General features: G+C 37.5%; 1 protein-coding gene across 5 annotated transcripts in view; it reads left to right on the top strand.

Moving 5' to 3' along the window:
• Nucleotides 1-17,703, top strand: part of ITSN1 (intersectin 1 (SH3 domain protein)) — a 111,893-nt gene that overhangs the window by 14,290 nt on the left and 79,900 nt on the right. For 3 of the 5 annotated variants that reach the window (XM_010580378.1, XM_010580377.1, XM_010580381.1), the window contains exons 5-13: nt 1,228-1,407; nt 2,045-2,138; nt 4,792-4,892; nt 5,507-5,570; nt 9,078-9,215; nt 10,161-10,276; nt 13,792-14,054; nt 14,885-15,034; nt 15,218-15,358. In XM_010580378.1, coding sequence (XP_010578680.1) covers nt 1,228-1,407; nt 2,045-2,138; nt 4,792-4,892; nt 5,507-5,570; nt 9,078-9,215; nt 10,161-10,276; nt 13,792-14,054; nt 14,885-15,034; nt 15,218-15,358 — 1,247 coding nt within the window. Of the gene's footprint in view, nt 1-1,227; nt 1,408-2,044; nt 2,139-3,026; nt 3,112-4,791; nt 4,893-5,506; nt 5,571-9,077; nt 9,216-10,160; nt 10,277-13,791; nt 14,055-14,884; nt 15,035-15,217; nt 15,359-17,703 lie in introns of those variants that run through there. The other 2 variants (XM_010580379.1, XM_010580380.1) reach the window with 2 other exon arrangements.

Genomic DNA, 17,703 nt, shown 5'->3' with positions numbered 1-17,703 from the left:
CTCCCTGTATGTTCCAAACAAAAGTGTTTGTGGGGAAAAAAGATGGATCAGGTAGCAGGGCTGGTGCATTCCAAAGTGATGGAGTTTTTAATTAAACTGTTGTCATTAAAGGATCTCCAGCTTTGGCAAGATTAGCTATGTTTTTCTTAATTTTTACAAGTCATGGTAGTAATGCGCCCCACTGCTTTTATTTTATGAACAGTGCTGTGCTGGTATTAGCTAGAACTGCTCATTCAATTCTCATGGTTAAGTACTGCCAAGGTCGCTATCATTTCAAGGAAAAGAGTAGGGAAAATGGGATGGTGAGAGGAATAACTAAACGAAGCTGAACCTCATGTTTGACACCTTGATGTTCTGCTGTATTCTGTAGTGAGAGGTTCTGTACCTTTCTGTTTTAGTTGTTGCTGTGACTCAAGTTGATTGGTGCCTGAGAATCAGTGCTATCCTTAAGAAGAGAATAGTGCATTTGATAAACTGTCTGCAACCCTGTTGTTTGATCAGTTGTCACTTCCACAAGTTTTACAGTTTTATTTCTGACTCCAAGAAATCAGTGAAATTGAACAGAGCAAATACTGGTTTAAGTGAGAAAAGATATAATAAAGTCAACCCCCTAAGAAATCCAGGAAAATCTGTGATTTTCTTTTTTCTCATTCACTGTAGACTTGATCTCAGCTGTTTGCAGACACCCTCATTCTTCCCATTGGCATGACTGGACCTCCTTAACCTCCCTGTTATCCATGCAACTGTGCTTACACCTAAAATACCTCATTACTGTGCTTTACCCTATTAGCTTTGCACTGCTTCATCTTGACAATAGGCTGCAAGCAGTTATCCTGAAGCTTGTTCTTTTCAGTTGTGGCTAAATGTAGGATTTTGGGTTCATTATTCACTGGAACTTGACAGTGCTGCTCTTCATTTAGTTCAAGGCAAACAATTCTTTTCTTCAGCAAATGCTAATAGACTTTTTTGGTCAGTGTTGCATCCAGTGTGATCTTATATGCCTACATTATAAAATGGTATATTGTTCCCTCTGCATTGTTTTATGTTCCCCTGCCATGCTAATGGTGCAGTGGACTGTAAGAGTTCTTTCAAGGGGTGTGTGGAAGTTTCCATTTCAATTTGCTCTTTAATTCTGCATTTACTGCTGGGTTGCAGGCTGCAGTTAAATTGTTGTATCATATTAGGAGTCTCTAAATTAGAAAAAATGTCTCCTTTTCTTGCCCATAGGTATTGGGGGCATTGCCAGCATGCCATCTCTTACAACTGTTGCCCCAGTGCCAATGGCATCTATTCCAGTAGTAGGAATGTCTCCACCATTAGTATCTTCTGTTCCTGCAGCAGCAGTACCTCCCCTGGCTAATGGAGCTCCTGCTGTTATACAGCCTCTGCCTGCTTTTGCTCATCCTGGTATGCTACATACTGAGAATCTGTTTACTCTCTTGCTATTAACAAATTATTTTGCTATTTTCTTTGTATCCAGAGAACAGTAAACACAGAATTAGCCATTCTAACTTACTTTAAAGAATGACTTTGGGTAAGGACTGTACTTTGGTTTAGCCCAATGTAATTGGTTAGCAAACTTGTATAAAAGAAGAAACATGGACATACTACACTGTAACAGTCAGTCATGTTGAGCAAAATATTGACCCTGTTATAACAGCAGTGTGTGATGAATCTAGCTTGCTGCTAAACTGTTGCCTAGAAATTGGTCCTCTCCTATCTATTTATAACTATTGAAGTACTGCTATTTGTTGGGATTATTTTAAAATACTGGACTACATATGATTTCTAACATTAATCACAGTATAATTTGCTATCAACAGGGTTTGCATAAAACTGCAAAAGTAAAAAGACATTAGAGAAGTGCCTGTGTGTTTTCACATATTTTGTTAGACACTGTTAACTTATCTTAATATTTTTAAAAGAGATACCATCACAAGAACCGTAATGCTTGCATTTGTTGTTAGGAACTAAATGAATGTTATTGAAATTTTGCAGTTTAAAATGCTAATGCTAATAAATACGTGTATTCTTTTATTTACAGCCACATTGCCAAAGAGTTCTTCCTTTAGTAGATCTGGTCCAGGATCACAGCTAAACGCAAAACTACAAAAGGCACAATCATTTGATGTGGCTAGGTAAGTTGGTATGGAATGAGTGTATGTGTGTGTATCTGGTTCCCCAGAGTTAGAAAAACTACTTCTTTTCCACAGAGTTGTTTTCTGAAATAATGTTTACCTGCAGAAATCAATTCCTGCTGAGATACTACTTCAGGATTTCATAGGATGCTGTGGTTTTACAAGGAATCTCCATGAGTAGTGGATCATTGAAATATAATAATTAACTATTACAGTATGTGTTGACACTATTTTCAAACTCTTGAAAACTTAATTTTTAGAAAAGCATTTGCTTCTGTAAACATAATCTGCATTGTGTAATACTGCACAGGCACTCCTGTTAGTGTGAAAACATAACAAGTAATAATCTTTAAAATTAATAACTCTAGGATTATTTTTAAAAGCAAAATATTTAATAGTTCTCATATTTTAAATACACTCCACATAACCGTTTCTTATATATTATTCAAGTTCTGCATGAAAAGGCTTTTAGGTTACTTCAAGGCCTAGGAAAGTGTATGATTAGGCAAAATGTATTTTGCTATGGTCTGAAGAAATGTATCTAACAAAATAAAACTTCCTTAGAGGTGGTAAGATAGTAATTTCCCGAAGTCTTATGGGACATTATTTAATTATGTATTTTTATTTTCATTTTTCTTCCGCAGGTTTTTCTTGTGCCCTGGTATTAGATAAGCGACACTACTGATTATTGGCAAATAGGTTTAAAAATCTTTCAAAACAAACAGTTCTTTTTCTCTTTGAAATCTAGTACTGCCAGAAACATAGTAGGTGATACGCTGATATAATTTCCAGAGGTACAAGAAGTTATCTGCTTTGTCTATAACAACACTTGGTATTTGTAATGAATGAAGTTCAAAAAAATTCAGCTGAAGTGGCTTCTAGATATTCCATAAGAGGGCTGTCATAGTTCTGGGCTTAACTATATCTGAATCCTGCTGGTCACTTTTATTGCTGACAGAGGCCTGAACCTCAGGTGAGATGACTTCTTTTCTGAGATGAAATTGCATGGTTCTCTGAATCTGTTTGGGCCGGGCTTGGAGCTTCCTTAGGTCAATTGCTATTACTTCAGTAACTCTGAAACATCTGCCAGCAATGAATGGGGTATTCCTTCACAGACTGCTGCTAATGTTGAGTGATGAACTGGTGTGTGTCTTCAAGTTTTATTTTGGAGGAAACAGATAGCAAGGTAATTGATTTGCAGAGTTTATGGAAAGGGAGAAAGAAGAGCTAAGTCCATTAAATTGAAATGTAAAGTTGAAGTAATTTATTTTTTTTTTCTAGCTGAGAATTAGTTTGAATTTTGAGAAGGGTGAAATTCAAAATTCCATTTGTGGTGCTTTTATCACTCTGCTGAGTCACCAGTAGCGAACTTTTGCCATGCATGGTGTTTGGCATACTTGAGTCAACTGTTTTGTCCTCCAGCATTTTTTCTTCCAAAACTACCATTTGAGTATCCATGAAGGAGAGTTTCTTACTTAATGTGTAGTAACCTTACTTCACAGATCAAGGTACATATATATGTAAGACAAAAGTAGACTTAATGTATGGAAACTCCAAATCTAGCAAAACTGACGAGGAGGAAATCAAGTGGATAAAACTTAAATGGTCAGCGCTTTTTTTTTTTTTTTTAAGTTTCAATTCTTATTTTCATTGTATAAGATGTAGCTTGTTTTTCCTTTGCTCCCATGAAAGAGTATTATCAAAGCACAGTAGTTTGGAAATAGAAAATAGAAATAGAGGTATTAGCTGTTTTGGGTCTTGTCATGTGAGAATAAGATATGAGGTCAATTAGTAGAGTATTCATATAATCCTTCTCAGTTCAACTTTGAAAGCTCTTACCATGCTATCTGCTCAGTGGACCAGGGAAAAGGGGTTTGGTGGGTTCAGTTCATTTTTTTAACTGTAATTTGATATGCTGTTACAAATGCTTATTTAATCTGGCTGCTTTTTTTGTTTTTTCCTTTTTTCAAACTTAACAAAAAAGGACAAAGTTTGAATGTATCTAAAGACAGAAGAACTGTGCTTATTGTTTTTCAGTATGAACACTTGTCAGCCTTAAAGCATGGGAAATTACAGCTACAAATAAGAACACACAACCTATTATGTGAATGAATTAGAACTAGGAATATTACATTTGTCAGTTGAGTTCCATTATAAGAAAGTTTGATTGCTTTCAAGTGTAGCTTTTTCACACTTTTTTCTATGTTTTCAGCATATTTTACATTTGTTTTCCTTAATCAGTTTATGAATTATTTGGCTAAGACAACTAGTTAAAGACAAGGTAAAATGAGATATTACTTCTGGTGAATGTGGTAAGGCATTTCCTATTATATGTTTAAGGAAAATCTTTTAGCTCCCCTAAACTGTTTAGGTTACTTAATTCTCTGCTAGTAAAGAAAAAAGCAAAACTCTTAGGCCTGTCATTCAACTTTACCAAAAACCATCTTCTAAGACACTGAATTATCATAAATGTTTTCAAACAAGAAGTCAAACCTGTTGTGGTTTCAGGAATAGAAGGGAATATTTTTGAAAAGAACCATTTCAGTCATTAAACTTGATCTCTGTGCAGCACTTCACCCTGTTGTACCTGTTAGCTTCATGTGATTAAATTTAAAATTATATTTCCCCCCCCTTATCCTTTTTCTAATTCTAGTGTGCCTCCTGTGGCAGAGTGGGCTGTACCTCAGTCGTCAAGACTGAAATACAGACAGCTCTTCAATAGCCATGATAAAACAATGAGTGGACACTTAACAGGTATTGAAGCAAATTTTGTTGTCTCCTGTTTTTGAACTGTAAAAGGCCAGTTATAATACCATTTAGAATACTATTCAGATAGTAAGACACTCTCATCTCTCTCTGTTGCCACTGTCAATATTTTTCAATCTGCCAACTGCTTAATGATCTTGTTTAGAAGCAAATATTCATGGTAGCTGGGATCATTTTATCACCTTCTTTCCTTTATTTTCTGCAAAGTAAGTTGGTACTGGGAAATGATTCTTGGAAAACGTACGATGGGTTATGTGAAAACTTGTGCAGCCATTTACAGTGTTCAGTTGATCCACTGATAAGGGTGCCTATCCAGTTTCAGAAAGAAACTAGAATGGTACACTGGGTTAGTTTTACTAGTTCTGGGAGCATCTCTTTGACTTTCATAGCTGCTTTTTTTTTTTTTTTTTTCTATCTCAGTGTTGTAGAGAAGGGAAGGCTTATGTATTTTTTAGTATTTTCTTTTGAAGGGTAGCCTAGTTCATGCTGGTAACATCTCTTTGATATTATCTATTCAGAACTAAGCTCTGCTTGTGCAGTAGCTACTTGGTAATGCAAGAAAAGGAGAAAGTTGCTTATTTGTCCTTGTTTCATTTTGTTAGGTCCACAGGCAAGAACTATTCTTATGCAGTCAAGTTTACCCCAGGCTCAGCTGGCTACAATATGGTAAAAATAAATGTATCAATTTCCATGAAACTGGAAACTGTACTTAAACCTCTATACTGTATTCTGTGGGTTTTTTCTCCCTTTCCAATCTCCCTCCACTGATAAATGATTATATGTTGCTCTTTGTAATGTATGACTTTATAAAACAAAACCTGCAGTGCTATGCTTATATTAATATTACTTCACAAAAGTAAAAAAGAGCATCTTTTAGGCTATGCATATAGATGTTTTGTGCGCTGGGTTTCAATTATGGGGTTTTTAGGCAGACCAGACATTCAGCCTTCTATGTCTTCCACATCCCTGGCCATATGTGATACACCACCAGTGAAACTTACACATTTGCACAGGTAGTACAAAAGCAAGCTTAATCCAGAACCATACTTTCTTTGGGGCTTGTCTGCCTTTTATGTGAGTTTCTGAGGGCTTATTTCCAAGGGGATTGAGTTACATATGTTTAAAATAAGGGATTTTAAAAAGACTGGTCTCAGCTTCTCTTTTTCCTTTCAACTTCTTGTTTGCTGAAATTTATTATGTTCTTATTGTCACATGGAAAGTTATTTGTAATTAACATGTAAACTTCATAAGTCTTTGCTTGAAAACCACTCTCAACTCACTAACCCATATGACTTCTTGTGAGGTTGTCAACTGTGCTGTTGCTCTAACGTGGCAGTTCAATTGCACTTGCTTTCTTTGCTAAGCACTGATGTTTTTGTTATATCTTAAAAAGCACTCTCTCTTTCCTTGTTTCCTAACAAAGTTACTGTAAGGAAAAAAAATATCAATCCAGTCATCCAGCAGATGATTAACCAAAAAATACTCTGCTTGTTGCCAGCATTTAAGTAGGTTGTGTAGGCAGGGGAATGACGTCAGCATACTCCAGGAGTTCTAAACATAACTCTCTTGATTTCCGACATTCAAAACTGCCAAGTCTATTGAGATAAGGAATTGATTTTACATTTTACAGCTTTTGTTGTCCTAAGTATTGCTCCCTTTCCTGATACTCACCCTCTGGGAGTAGAACTGCTGTTGCTATTCTCTGGGGCAAAATTTGTCAGTATGTATTGGGATTGGATACAGTGACTCACAACAAAGTGAAGTAATTATATGCAGCCTGTCAGCTATTCTGTAGCAGCTGTTTTGGTATTTCATAGAATCATAGAATGGTTTGGGTTGGAGGGGACCTTAATGATCATGTAGTTCCAACACCTTCCACTCGACCAGGTTGCTCAAAGCCCCATCCAACCTGGCCCTGAACACTTCCAGGGATGGGGCATCCACAGCTTCTCTGGGCAACCTGTTGCAGTGCCTCACCACCCTCGTAGTGAAGAATTTCTTCTGTATATCTAATCTAAATCTACCCTATTTCAGTTTAAAGCCATTACCCCTTGTCCTATCCCTACATGCCCTTGTAAAAAGTCCCTCTCCAGCTTTCTTGTAGGCCCCCTTTATGTACTGGAAGGCTGCTATAAGGTCTCCCCGGAGACTTCTCTTCTCCGGGCTGAACAACTCCAACTTTCTCAGCCCGTCTTCATAGGAGAGGTGCTGCAGTCCTCTGATCATCTTTGTGGCCCTCCTCTGGACTTGCTGCAACAGGTCCATGTCCTTCTTATGTTGGGAGCCCCAGAGCTGAATGCAGTACTCCAGGTGGGGTCTCATGAGAGCAGAGTGGTGGGGGAGAATCACCTCCCTCGACCTGCTGGTCATGCTTCTCTTGATGCAGCCCAGGATACAGTTGGCCTTCTGGGCTGCAAGGGCACATTGCCAGGTCACGTTGAGCTTCTCATCAACCAACACCCCCAAGTCCTTCTCCTCAGGGCTGCTCTCAGTCCATTTTCTACCCAACCTTTATCTGTGCTTGGGATCGCCCTGACCCACGTGCAGGACCTTGCACTTGGCCTTGTAGACCTTCATGAGGTTTGCACGGGCCCACCTGTCAAGCCTGTCAAGGTCCCTCTGGATGGCAGCCCTTCCCTCCAGCGTGTCGACCGCACCACGCGTCTTGGTGTCGTTGGCAAACTTGCTGAGGGTGCGCTCAATCCCACTGTCCATGTCACCGACAAAGATGTTAAACAGCGCCAATCCCGATACCAGCCCCTGAGGAATGCCACTCATTACTGGTCTCCGATTGCACGTCAAGCTGTTGACTGTAACTCTTTGAGTGCCTCCACCCAGCCATTTCCTTATCCCCACCAATTGGTCCATCTGTAAAATCCATGTCTCTCCAATTTAGCAACAACGATGTCGTGCAGGGCGGTGTTAAATGCTTTGCATAATTCCAGGTAGATGACTTGTGTTGCTCTTCCCTTATTCACCAGTGCTGTAAACCTGTCGTAGAAGGCCACCAGATTTGTCCAGCATGATTTGCCCTTAGTGAAGCCATATTGGCTGTCACCAATCACCTCCTTATTTTTCACATGCCTTAGCATAGTTTCCAGGAGGATCTGCTCCATGATCTTGCCTGGCATAGAGGTGAGACTGGCTGGCCCATAGTTCCCCAGGTCTTCCTTTTTTTCCTTTTTAAAAATGGAGGTCATGTCTCCCCTTTTCCAGTCAGTTGGAACTTCCCCCGACTGCCATGACTTCTCACATATGATGCATAGTGGCTTAGCCACTTCATTTCCGTAACAAAGATGTGGACCCAAACTGTTAGGATAGCTGATCAATTATATCTTTGCATGCTAGATTTTTCATTCTACTGGCTTGTTCTTGTCCCCCAGCCTGAGGAGTTCAGTAACACAAGCATGGATCAGATGAGGCTATAACTGTCTTCCAACTTTAAATCCCATAAACAAAGTCCTGTACCTTGGGACATCAAAAGAATGTATCAGTTGTTTACCTTTGATTTTCATAGTATCATGGGAGATTTTCCTGCATGATTAGAGTGCAGTGTGCTAGAGAAACAAAGCTGATGTTTAGGCTGTTAAATTTTGTCCAATACCATGTTACCATGAGTAAAAGCATTTTATGCATCTGTTGTAGCACTGGTTTTAGGCCATCCAGAGAGGCTACTCCATAATTTCTAATATGTGCATAATGCTAAAATGTTTTTGTGCCTGTCAGGACTAGAATGTTAATGGCTTTGATTTTAATGCAAATGTGTGCTCTGGAATGTGAGATAAGAGCCTCCAGGGAAGGAGACCAAACCAAAAAGTTCTACATCCAAGCTGATTCTTTTCTAGATGATACTGTGTAGTGGATGTTCACAAGATGTTCAAGAAAACTCCATTGATTACTGTTACATATGTAGCGTATGGTACAGGCAGCACTCAAAGAGCAAATGAGTAGAAGCCATGGCTATAAGGACAGTTTCAAGGCAGACATGCATGAGATGTGGGAAATAGTGAAGCATTTGGTTTTTGCTTTTTATTTGTTTTGAAGGAACAAAGTAGTGTGAAAAAATAGTGAAAAATTAAATTAATTTGGAACTGACTATGTTAAAACTATGCTTTTTAACAGTGATTTTTAATATTTAAGATTTTACTTACTTTGTACCTTGCCTTTAAACAGGAATCTTTCTGATATCGATCAAGATGGAAAACTTACAGCCGAAGAGTTTATTCTGGCTATGCACTTAATTGATGTAGCCATGTCTGGTCAGCCTCTGCCACCTGTACTGCCTCCAGAGTATATTCCACCTTCATTTAGGTAACTGGTTATAATTCTGGAATCTCACTCCTAAATTTTTATTTCATTTGGGAAAGCTGTCATGTGAGTGTAAAGTGCAAGAGATTGAAAAGTAACCCCTCTCCTTTTTGTAGTGCATCTACAGCAGAGTGCCTTCTCATTGGGAAATGCTTGCCTAGTTTTTTGGTTTTATTACAACTACTGGATGCTGGAAATAGCAAGAATTCCTTGTTTTGGTCAATGTTTTATGCTAGTATACCTTCCAAAACTTACCTAGTCTGGCCATATAAATTTAAAATATTATAGTTTAAGCTTATACTTCTGTAGAGCAAATGGGATGTATTGGAATTCAAAACATGCTACGAATTTACATTGTAGCAAAGTCGGGTGTCTTTTGATACAGTTGTTTCTGTGAATAGCAGTGGTGAGTTGTCACTTCTGTTTCTCTGTTTCACTTTTTTGTGGAGAAATGGGTGGGAAGACAGTAACAGCAATAGAAAGAAATGTTTGCGTACAATCATAGCTTCATGTTCTTTAAGTACCCTCCTGAAGATTACAATTTTTTTGTTTATTCCATGTGGGGTCTTGTTTTTAGCTTGACTATAGTGACCTCTTCCTCTGTCTTTGCAACTTTTGCTATAGTTTAAGTCAGCATTTCCCCAACTTCAGACTCATCACAAGTAAGAGATCTTGGGGACAGGGTTAAACACATCTATAAGTTGCATGGTGCTGTGAACTTTGAACTAGGTTTCTCAGGTCACCAGTGTGTGCTGTTGGTATTCTGGAGGATACTGTTATCTTAATGGCAGCAGCTGAGTAAAATCCCCTGGGCAGCAATGAGGGAACATTAAACACCATTAAACATTACATCAGTGCATTTAATTTATGATTTCATCATTAAATCATAAATAAATTTGGCAGGCATAGGTTCTTTTAAGCAACGTGGAATTTTGCTTTTATTGACAGAAGAGTGCGCTCTGGTAGTGGCATATCTGCTGTAAGTTCAGTATCTGTAGACCAAAGGTTACCAGAAGAACCAGCATTAGAAGAAGAACAGCAGCAACTGGAAAAGAAATTACCAGGTGAGCAAGCAAAAGTAGACATGTATTGTGTGCTGTTATCAGAGAGGTGTTACCAGGTTATATGCTGTGGAGTTATAAAGACTTACTAAGAAATGTTTTCTTTCCAGATCAGTTTGTGACATGTCAGAGGCATAACCAAGACATTGCTTGGTCCAGCTGATTCCTGCCTGTTGCATGATCCTTTGTGTTAGTGACAATGGAGATGTGAACAACATTCGGGCTGCTTATCTTATGCACTCTCAACAGAGGCAGCACTTTGCAGCCCTATTATAGGACTGCAATGAAAACTTTTTACTACCTCCATCTTCTGACTTTTAGGTGGAGTGTAGTTTGGCTTATGTACTCTTTAAAAGATCACAATATACATACAGAGGCCTGTTTCATTGCAGTCTGTGTAACTATGGTTTTTATATAAAAGCTTTAGTAGCTCTGCTTTTGGGAAAATAAAAAAGGAAGAAGGGGAGGGGGAAGGGGTGGAAAGCCTCCTAGATGCTAAACAGCTAAATATTAGGGAATGTCTTAACACATATGATCATCCCCTCACTCTTTGTACTTTCTTTACTTTTGTTCTATTTTATTTGAAGATGACCAGAATGTTACACAGTTGAAGATGTAGTCACATGACGGATTTATACAGTGCCATAATAATGCTTTTCTGTTTTGTTCTAAATTTTTTTTCAATTTTTTAATTGATTCCTAGCACTGTATTGCCTCTCTGATCACAGCTTAGATCTGAGTTGATGTTTTAGAAGACTTTCCATAGTAATGCCAACATCCTTCCATAAACCTATTAACTGTTTTAGAGCTCATGATTGTGTATGTTTAGTTAGGATTATTTTCATTGCCCATATGCACTACTCTGTATTCACTAACATGTGAATTTCCTCTGCTTCTTCATTGCCAGATCACTCAGTTTTGTGAGATTCTTCAAAAGCTCTTCACAGTCAGGTTTTTGTTTTAATACTGTGACTATCTGGCATCATCTCCAGAAGCTGTCTTGTTACTTTTCAATCTCTTCCAGATCATTGTTGCACACTGAACAGCACAATTGCTAGTAGAGATCTTTGAAGGAGGCTACTGAGAATGTTTGTGAAAGTTGGTAATTTATTTCACCCCTTAATTCTAATCTTTTAACTGTTTGTTAGTTCCCAAGGACCTTCTGTCTCTTTCCATACCAGGTTAGCTCAGGGGATCTGCGTGTGAGCAATTCAGATACAGCTCTTGTCTTTGGTTTGTATTTTATAACTAACTGCTGCCAGCAGTCTGCTGGGTAATTTCTGGCTGTAGGAGGATGAAGGGAGATAGCAGGGACTGCTGAAGCAGGCCTCACTGAGGTCTCACAATGAAACGTTTGGTGACAGGTGAGATATGACTCTCCTGTATTGGCTTTTTGAGGCCTAAGTCTTGCAACTCTGGAATCAGAGGATTTTGGTATGCAGTTTGTAGTGTCAGGAAGGTCAACCGCTGCTTTGGCTTCATTTCTTTATTAGAGTTCGAAATCAGGCAGGTATTCTTCTGTTGACCTGATCTTCTTTTTCAACTTGCTTATTGATACAGTTGGGTCTATTAGACTTGAGCGCCAGCTCTTTTCTGCATTGATTCTTCCAAGGTATCATGTTTAGTCATGTATCCTAACAAACGAACTGTTTGTTGTAGCCTCTGCTACTTTGCCCAGTGTGGGAGTAGACTGACTTGTCCATAGCTTTCAGAATCATTATACTGTCTTTTCTTAAAGACTGGTGTTGCACTTGTCATCTTCTAGTCATACAGCACTGATGTTGATTAAAGGATGGATTGCAGATCACAGCTAGTAGTTAATGAATTTTGTATTTGAACTATGGATAAGCATAGTATGGGTTTGGCAACCTGTTACTCTGCATTTTTGGTTTTATTTTTGTTTTAGGGCCATTTCTGCTTTCAGTTAAAGAGAAACTAGAGTGCATAAGCCTTTTACTGTATTTGATGTATAGGTTTTCCATTGTAATGATCCCTTATAATAGTGAATGCTGTCTTGCTTCTTCATTGGCTTTGCTAAATCTGGCTAGGTGTTGGTTTGTTTTGTGGGTTTTTTTTCTGAGACATTTAAATGAGTTTTTATTGTTGGCTTTTATAACCTTTTAGAAGCCTTCCCTTAAGCATAGTAGCACAAGCCAATAGCTACTTATTTAATTTGCTAGAAATTTTTCTCTTCTATTTTTGTACTTTGGATATGCTTTGTTTTATCATCTGTGGTAGCTACCTTGATTTTGCTGAGTAACTATACTAGCTTGTTGGGCAGCCATCTTAGAACCTGGTGTTTCTTCTTAGTGGTATGTATTTTCTGAGCCTTGAACATGGTCTCTTAATGTCCATGCTACTTGCAAGTGTTTTGCCCTTCTACCTATTCCTTTTAACTGATTTTCTTGACATAAATCTTCTTCTTTTTTTTTTTTGTTTTACTTTTTCCTTGGTTTCCTAAATCAGTGGGAGTTATAATCACATTCTCTGTCTATCAGTCTGTATCTTAATATTCTTTGAACTCAGTGGCTAATTTTAAACAAACTTGACAGATTTTAAAATGGTTAAATTTTTTCAAGTTTTACGAAAATTGGTGATTGGCAATAGGAAAGGAGGCCAAACTTAGAAAAAGATAAGAATTCAACTGGTTCAGCAGATGTTGGGCCAACGTGTCAAACTGCTAGTGCATGCACACTTTGAAGTAAATGTGTGCTATCTCTTGCCTTGACTTGCGTGCCAAAAATGTACATGTTGGGCATGCGGGGAGAGAAATATAGGTTATGGGGTATGGGAATGGGACACATAGGGTATGAAAAGAAACAGAAGGTGAAGTGGAAAGAATACTTTGGAGGAACTGTGAGGGAGGGCCTAGGAATGTGGAACAGGGGAAGGACAATCCCTGATATTGCAGAAGAATGTCAGGGAACCTGTGCTGGAACTGAGGTCATTCTTTTAGAACAGTAAGTGATGAGGATATGAATCTGCAGGAATCCAGTTTTCCTGAGTTCAGCTGCTCAAGAACTTAAGCAAGCCATTTCTTTTCCTGACAGTAATGAGTAATCTTATGAGAATATCAAGTTTAAATACATTCTGGTCATTTGCATAATGGCTTTTTTATGCTATCATCAGCTGAATTCTTTGCCTTATAGTAACTGAAGTGTTTGTTCTTGTACTGCTACTATTATCAAATGCATAGAGGAACTCCAGATCCTGTGTCCTCACAGAAGATTAGCTGATTAATAGTTTGTCTAAATTATACGTACTTGTTGGGCTTTGTGGAGAAACCTAGAAGCCTGAGGAATGGGAATGGAAATTCACACCTTGGTTTCCTGAGGATGTGGCTTTAAGGCAATCTACAATATGAATGCTAATGGTAAAACCTAGAATTACCTGTAGTTGAGAGCTGCATCTAATAGTTGGAAGATTGCTTCAGTTTGATTCAGAATATGTGGATTTTTTTTCTTTAAGTCAGTAGCAGAGTTTAATTTTACTTTGCCCCATGTTTCCACACATTAAAGTTACATTTGAAGATAAAAAACGGGAGAACTTTGAACGTGGCAATCTAGAACTTGAAAAAAGGAGGCAGGCTCTCCTGGAACAGCAACGTAAAGAACAAGAGCGTCTAGCACAGCTGGAACGGGCAGAACAGGAAAGGAAAGAACGTGAACGACAGGAGCAAGAACGTAAAAGACAACTGGAGCTAGAGAAACAGTTGGAAAAACAACGGGAATTGGAACGGCAGAGAGAAGAGGAAAGGAGGAAAGAAATAGAAAGAAGAGAGGTAACGAACTGAATAAAAGGAAGGTGGTTATGTCACTGGCAGCTGTGTTTGATTAGAACAAAATGTAAGGTATACTAAATATTTTGCTGTCATTTTTAGTAAGCAAACATTTAAAGAATGAACTTAAATTTCTGGGTTTTGAAGGTAAGGAAAGAGTCGGCTATCTCTTTCTTTATTTTTCATATGAAATGAATGGATGAGACATTTAGATCTAGGACAATGTGCTCCAAACCTCTGACTACTTTAACAATAATAATAATTATTATTATTATTTGCTTTGATATAAAGAGATGCTTGAATGAACGAAGAAGTAGTTATGGGCATTGGTGGCATTCATGATTTTCTAGTGATGAGTTAATTTGTAAAAGAAAACACGTACTGGTTAACTTAAAAAGCTTTTATTTTCTCACATTACCAAATAACGATGCATTCAGTGCAGTAGCATTTGACTATTCTTTGCAAAGCTGCAGAATGTCTAATGTTGGAGGTTGGAAAGAGATTTGATGCTATCCTGGAGAGTTCTTGAAGTCTTAATATGAAACAACTTGTTAAATCAGAAAATTGAATCTTGGGAAACTGATTAAAAATGGACTGATATTCTGTTTAGTCACCTACCTGCTATGCAGTGAAGCCCCATTTCACCAGTGCTTTCAAGTGAGCATTTAAACAATTGAGCAATTTGTGTGCTTAAATAGAGGCACATATTTAGTCCACAGTTTAGCAGTGTGTTTATATTAATGTGTTAATTGCATATAAGAATATGAGTATCAGCAATTAGAGTAGTTTCTCAAAATAGATTTTTCATATCTTTTTTTTTTAAAATGCTACAGGCTGCAAAACGGGAACTTGAGAGGCAACGGCAACTTGAGTGGGAGCGTAATCGTCGGCAAGAACTACTAAATCAAAGAAACAAGGAACAAGAGGACATAGTTGTTCTGAAGGCAAAGAAGAAGACCTTAGAATTTGAGCTGGAAGCTCTAGTAAGTGATCACATTGCAGATAAAACACACAAGCACAGTAGTGACTGTGATATGGCCATGGTTATTTTCTATAATTTCAACTTTAAATATGGAATAAAAGTACTTTTTAGATTCTGACTTGCATGACAGACCATTCTGGTAAAAAAAGAGAGAGATGTTTGTTTTGTTTTTTTTTTTCTAAAGAATGATAAAAAAAATCAGTTGGAGGGAAAGCTTCAGGATATCAGATGTCGACTCTCTACCCAAAGACAAGAAATTGAAAGTACAAATAAATCTAGAGAACTGAGAATTGCAGAAATCACCCATTTGCAACAGCAGCTACAGGTGAGAAAATGTTCCCTAATTTTGTTCTTAGCCTTGCATTTTGACCTCCTCAGCTGCATCAATATCCTAAGCAAACTTGTCACAATATATGATGTATTGTTCCTTGTACATAAGGAATTGTTGTCAATAATTTGTCATTCTTTTAAATGAATGTTCTTCACACATGTCTAGGAATTGCTACCTACACTTGAAGGTGTGTCTGTGATTATCGCTTTATGCTCATGGAATGCTGTTGTGGGGAGCAGTAAATAAATTGTTTGGCTGAAGATGTTAAAGGGTTTGGGGGGGGACGAAGAGAATGAAATTTTATAGCATGTATTTTTGTTGGCAGTGATTGCTGTTTGTGTGCTGAAAGAAAGAATTCTTTAGTGAAGTGGCTTGTTGATGATGCTTTTTTTTTTTTAAATTATAAAATAATGAACTTTCAAAATTGAAGTTACCAGTTAGTTCTTAGTCTAACCCTGGCATTTGTCTTTTCTACTTCTCTATCTCAAATTCTCTGTCAAATTAAAGATGGAATTGAGTAGATGTCTGCTTTTAGTGAAAGAATATTCTTTGCAATTTGTAAAGGTTTCTAGATGAGTTGTAGTATTTCTCTCTATTAAATATTTTATATTGCTTGAAATTAGTTCTTGGCCATTAATGGGGGCTCTCGGTGCTTTTCTACCACTACAAAGAGAATCTTACACTTATGAGGGCTTTGGTGTAAAACCTATCTTAAAACCTAATCCTGCCATTCATTTCAACTTTCTAAGCATAATTAATATAGTACACTAATTTGGACAAAACCAGAACTTAAAAGTTAGGGGGTTTGTTTTATGTATTTTTTTTTTTACATTTTTTTTTTCTTCTTTCTTAAAACATCTTGCATTTCTATTGAACTTTTGTGTACACCATTACACCTTTCAGAAGACATCTTTCTTTTGACAGCAGCTTGTTCTAAAGAGTATAATTTGGGGATCATATTCTGGCATAGTGTTTGTGTCCACTTGATGCAAACAATAGCAAACTGGAAATACTACTAAGGGACACGTGTGACATAAACAACTGCCATAGTTAGGCTTGAAACCACTCTTCTCTCTAATGAAATGCTCCTGTATTGGCAACTGAAAATGAAGTCAAACAACATTCAATCAAGTGTAGGAAATTAAATTACTCTTAGCAGTACTGGCTCAAAGAGACAAAAACCTGACTATGCTTGATAAAATGTGTGAAAAAGCCCCCATTTACCTGAATAAGTTAAAGACTTCTGAGCTTATGTGCATAGCCAACCTCCATGTAAAAGCAACAACCACCTGAATTTCCCTCTAACCCTTCTATTCCAAAAGCTTTCCATAGAAATGGTCAAAGGTACTGTAACTCACTTCAGAAGCAGCCAAGCAGCTACATAGCCATTGATAGATAAATGCTATTTCAACGAATTGAATGGAATTCATATCCTATTTTCGTATGTCATTTCTGTTAACTTGGTACATTTTGTTCAGTTAGCCTCTATAGTCAGAAAAGATAAAAGTATCTTTTTGCTTTTGTCATAATATAACAAATTAAGAAGGAAAAAATGATATGTAACAGTAAAAAGCTGTAAGTCATTTGTGTTATAGTAAAGACCAATGTGCTACAGTTGGAATACGTTCGTATTATAACAGACATTGTAAAAATCGTGAGAAAATATTATTATCAAAAACTTGGAATGAGCTTCCACAACTGGGTAGAATAAATGGAAGGTGCAGAGGGAAGAAAAAAATGTGAAACTAACACTGTTGGGAAACAAGTAACGAGAAAGATAATCTATCTACAAGTAGATGTGGTTATGTAGCTTATTGAAAAGTACTAGATAAACAAGGGGCAGTGTTCTCTGTAGACTCATTAACAATTTTTTGAATTTTTAATCATATCCTCGGCTGATCATAGATGTACTTTTTCCTTACCTACAGCTTCTACGCGTCAGTTTTAACTACATCACCATGAAAGGAAAAGTTAAGGAGGGCAGAGGGATTCTTCACCTTCCTAACATTTAGTTTGTGCTACTTATTACCCAATCACAATGGTCGAAAAGCAGATTGCCTTTTTTTTTTGTCTTCAGCATTTTGACACCACTCTGAAATTTTATTGAAACATCTGGCAAAGTACAATGAATTTTGCACAGTTGTCTAAATTTTACTCTTGTTTTGGAATCACTACTATATTTGTAGTGATTTTTAGCTGTCTCTGGTCATTGTAATTCGTACTAGATGATATGTATCCAGCAGCTTAGTTAATGCCTATTCACTTTCTAAATTGCTTTGTTCACAATGACTGTAAGAGCACTTCTGTAATAAAAATCATGCTCGCCTTTCTTGGCAGTT

This window comes from Haliaeetus leucocephalus, unplaced genomic scaffold (genome assembly GCF_000737465.1).
Source record: "Haliaeetus leucocephalus isolate CR32 unplaced genomic scaffold, Haliaeetus_leucocephalus-4.0 Scaffold702, whole genome shotgun sequence".
Classification (NCBI taxonomy): domain Eukaryota; kingdom Metazoa; phylum Chordata; class Aves; order Accipitriformes; family Accipitridae; genus Haliaeetus; species Haliaeetus leucocephalus.
The sequence above is the reverse complement of the archived record's forward strand: the minus strand, read 5'-3'. Positions and strand labels throughout refer to the sequence as shown.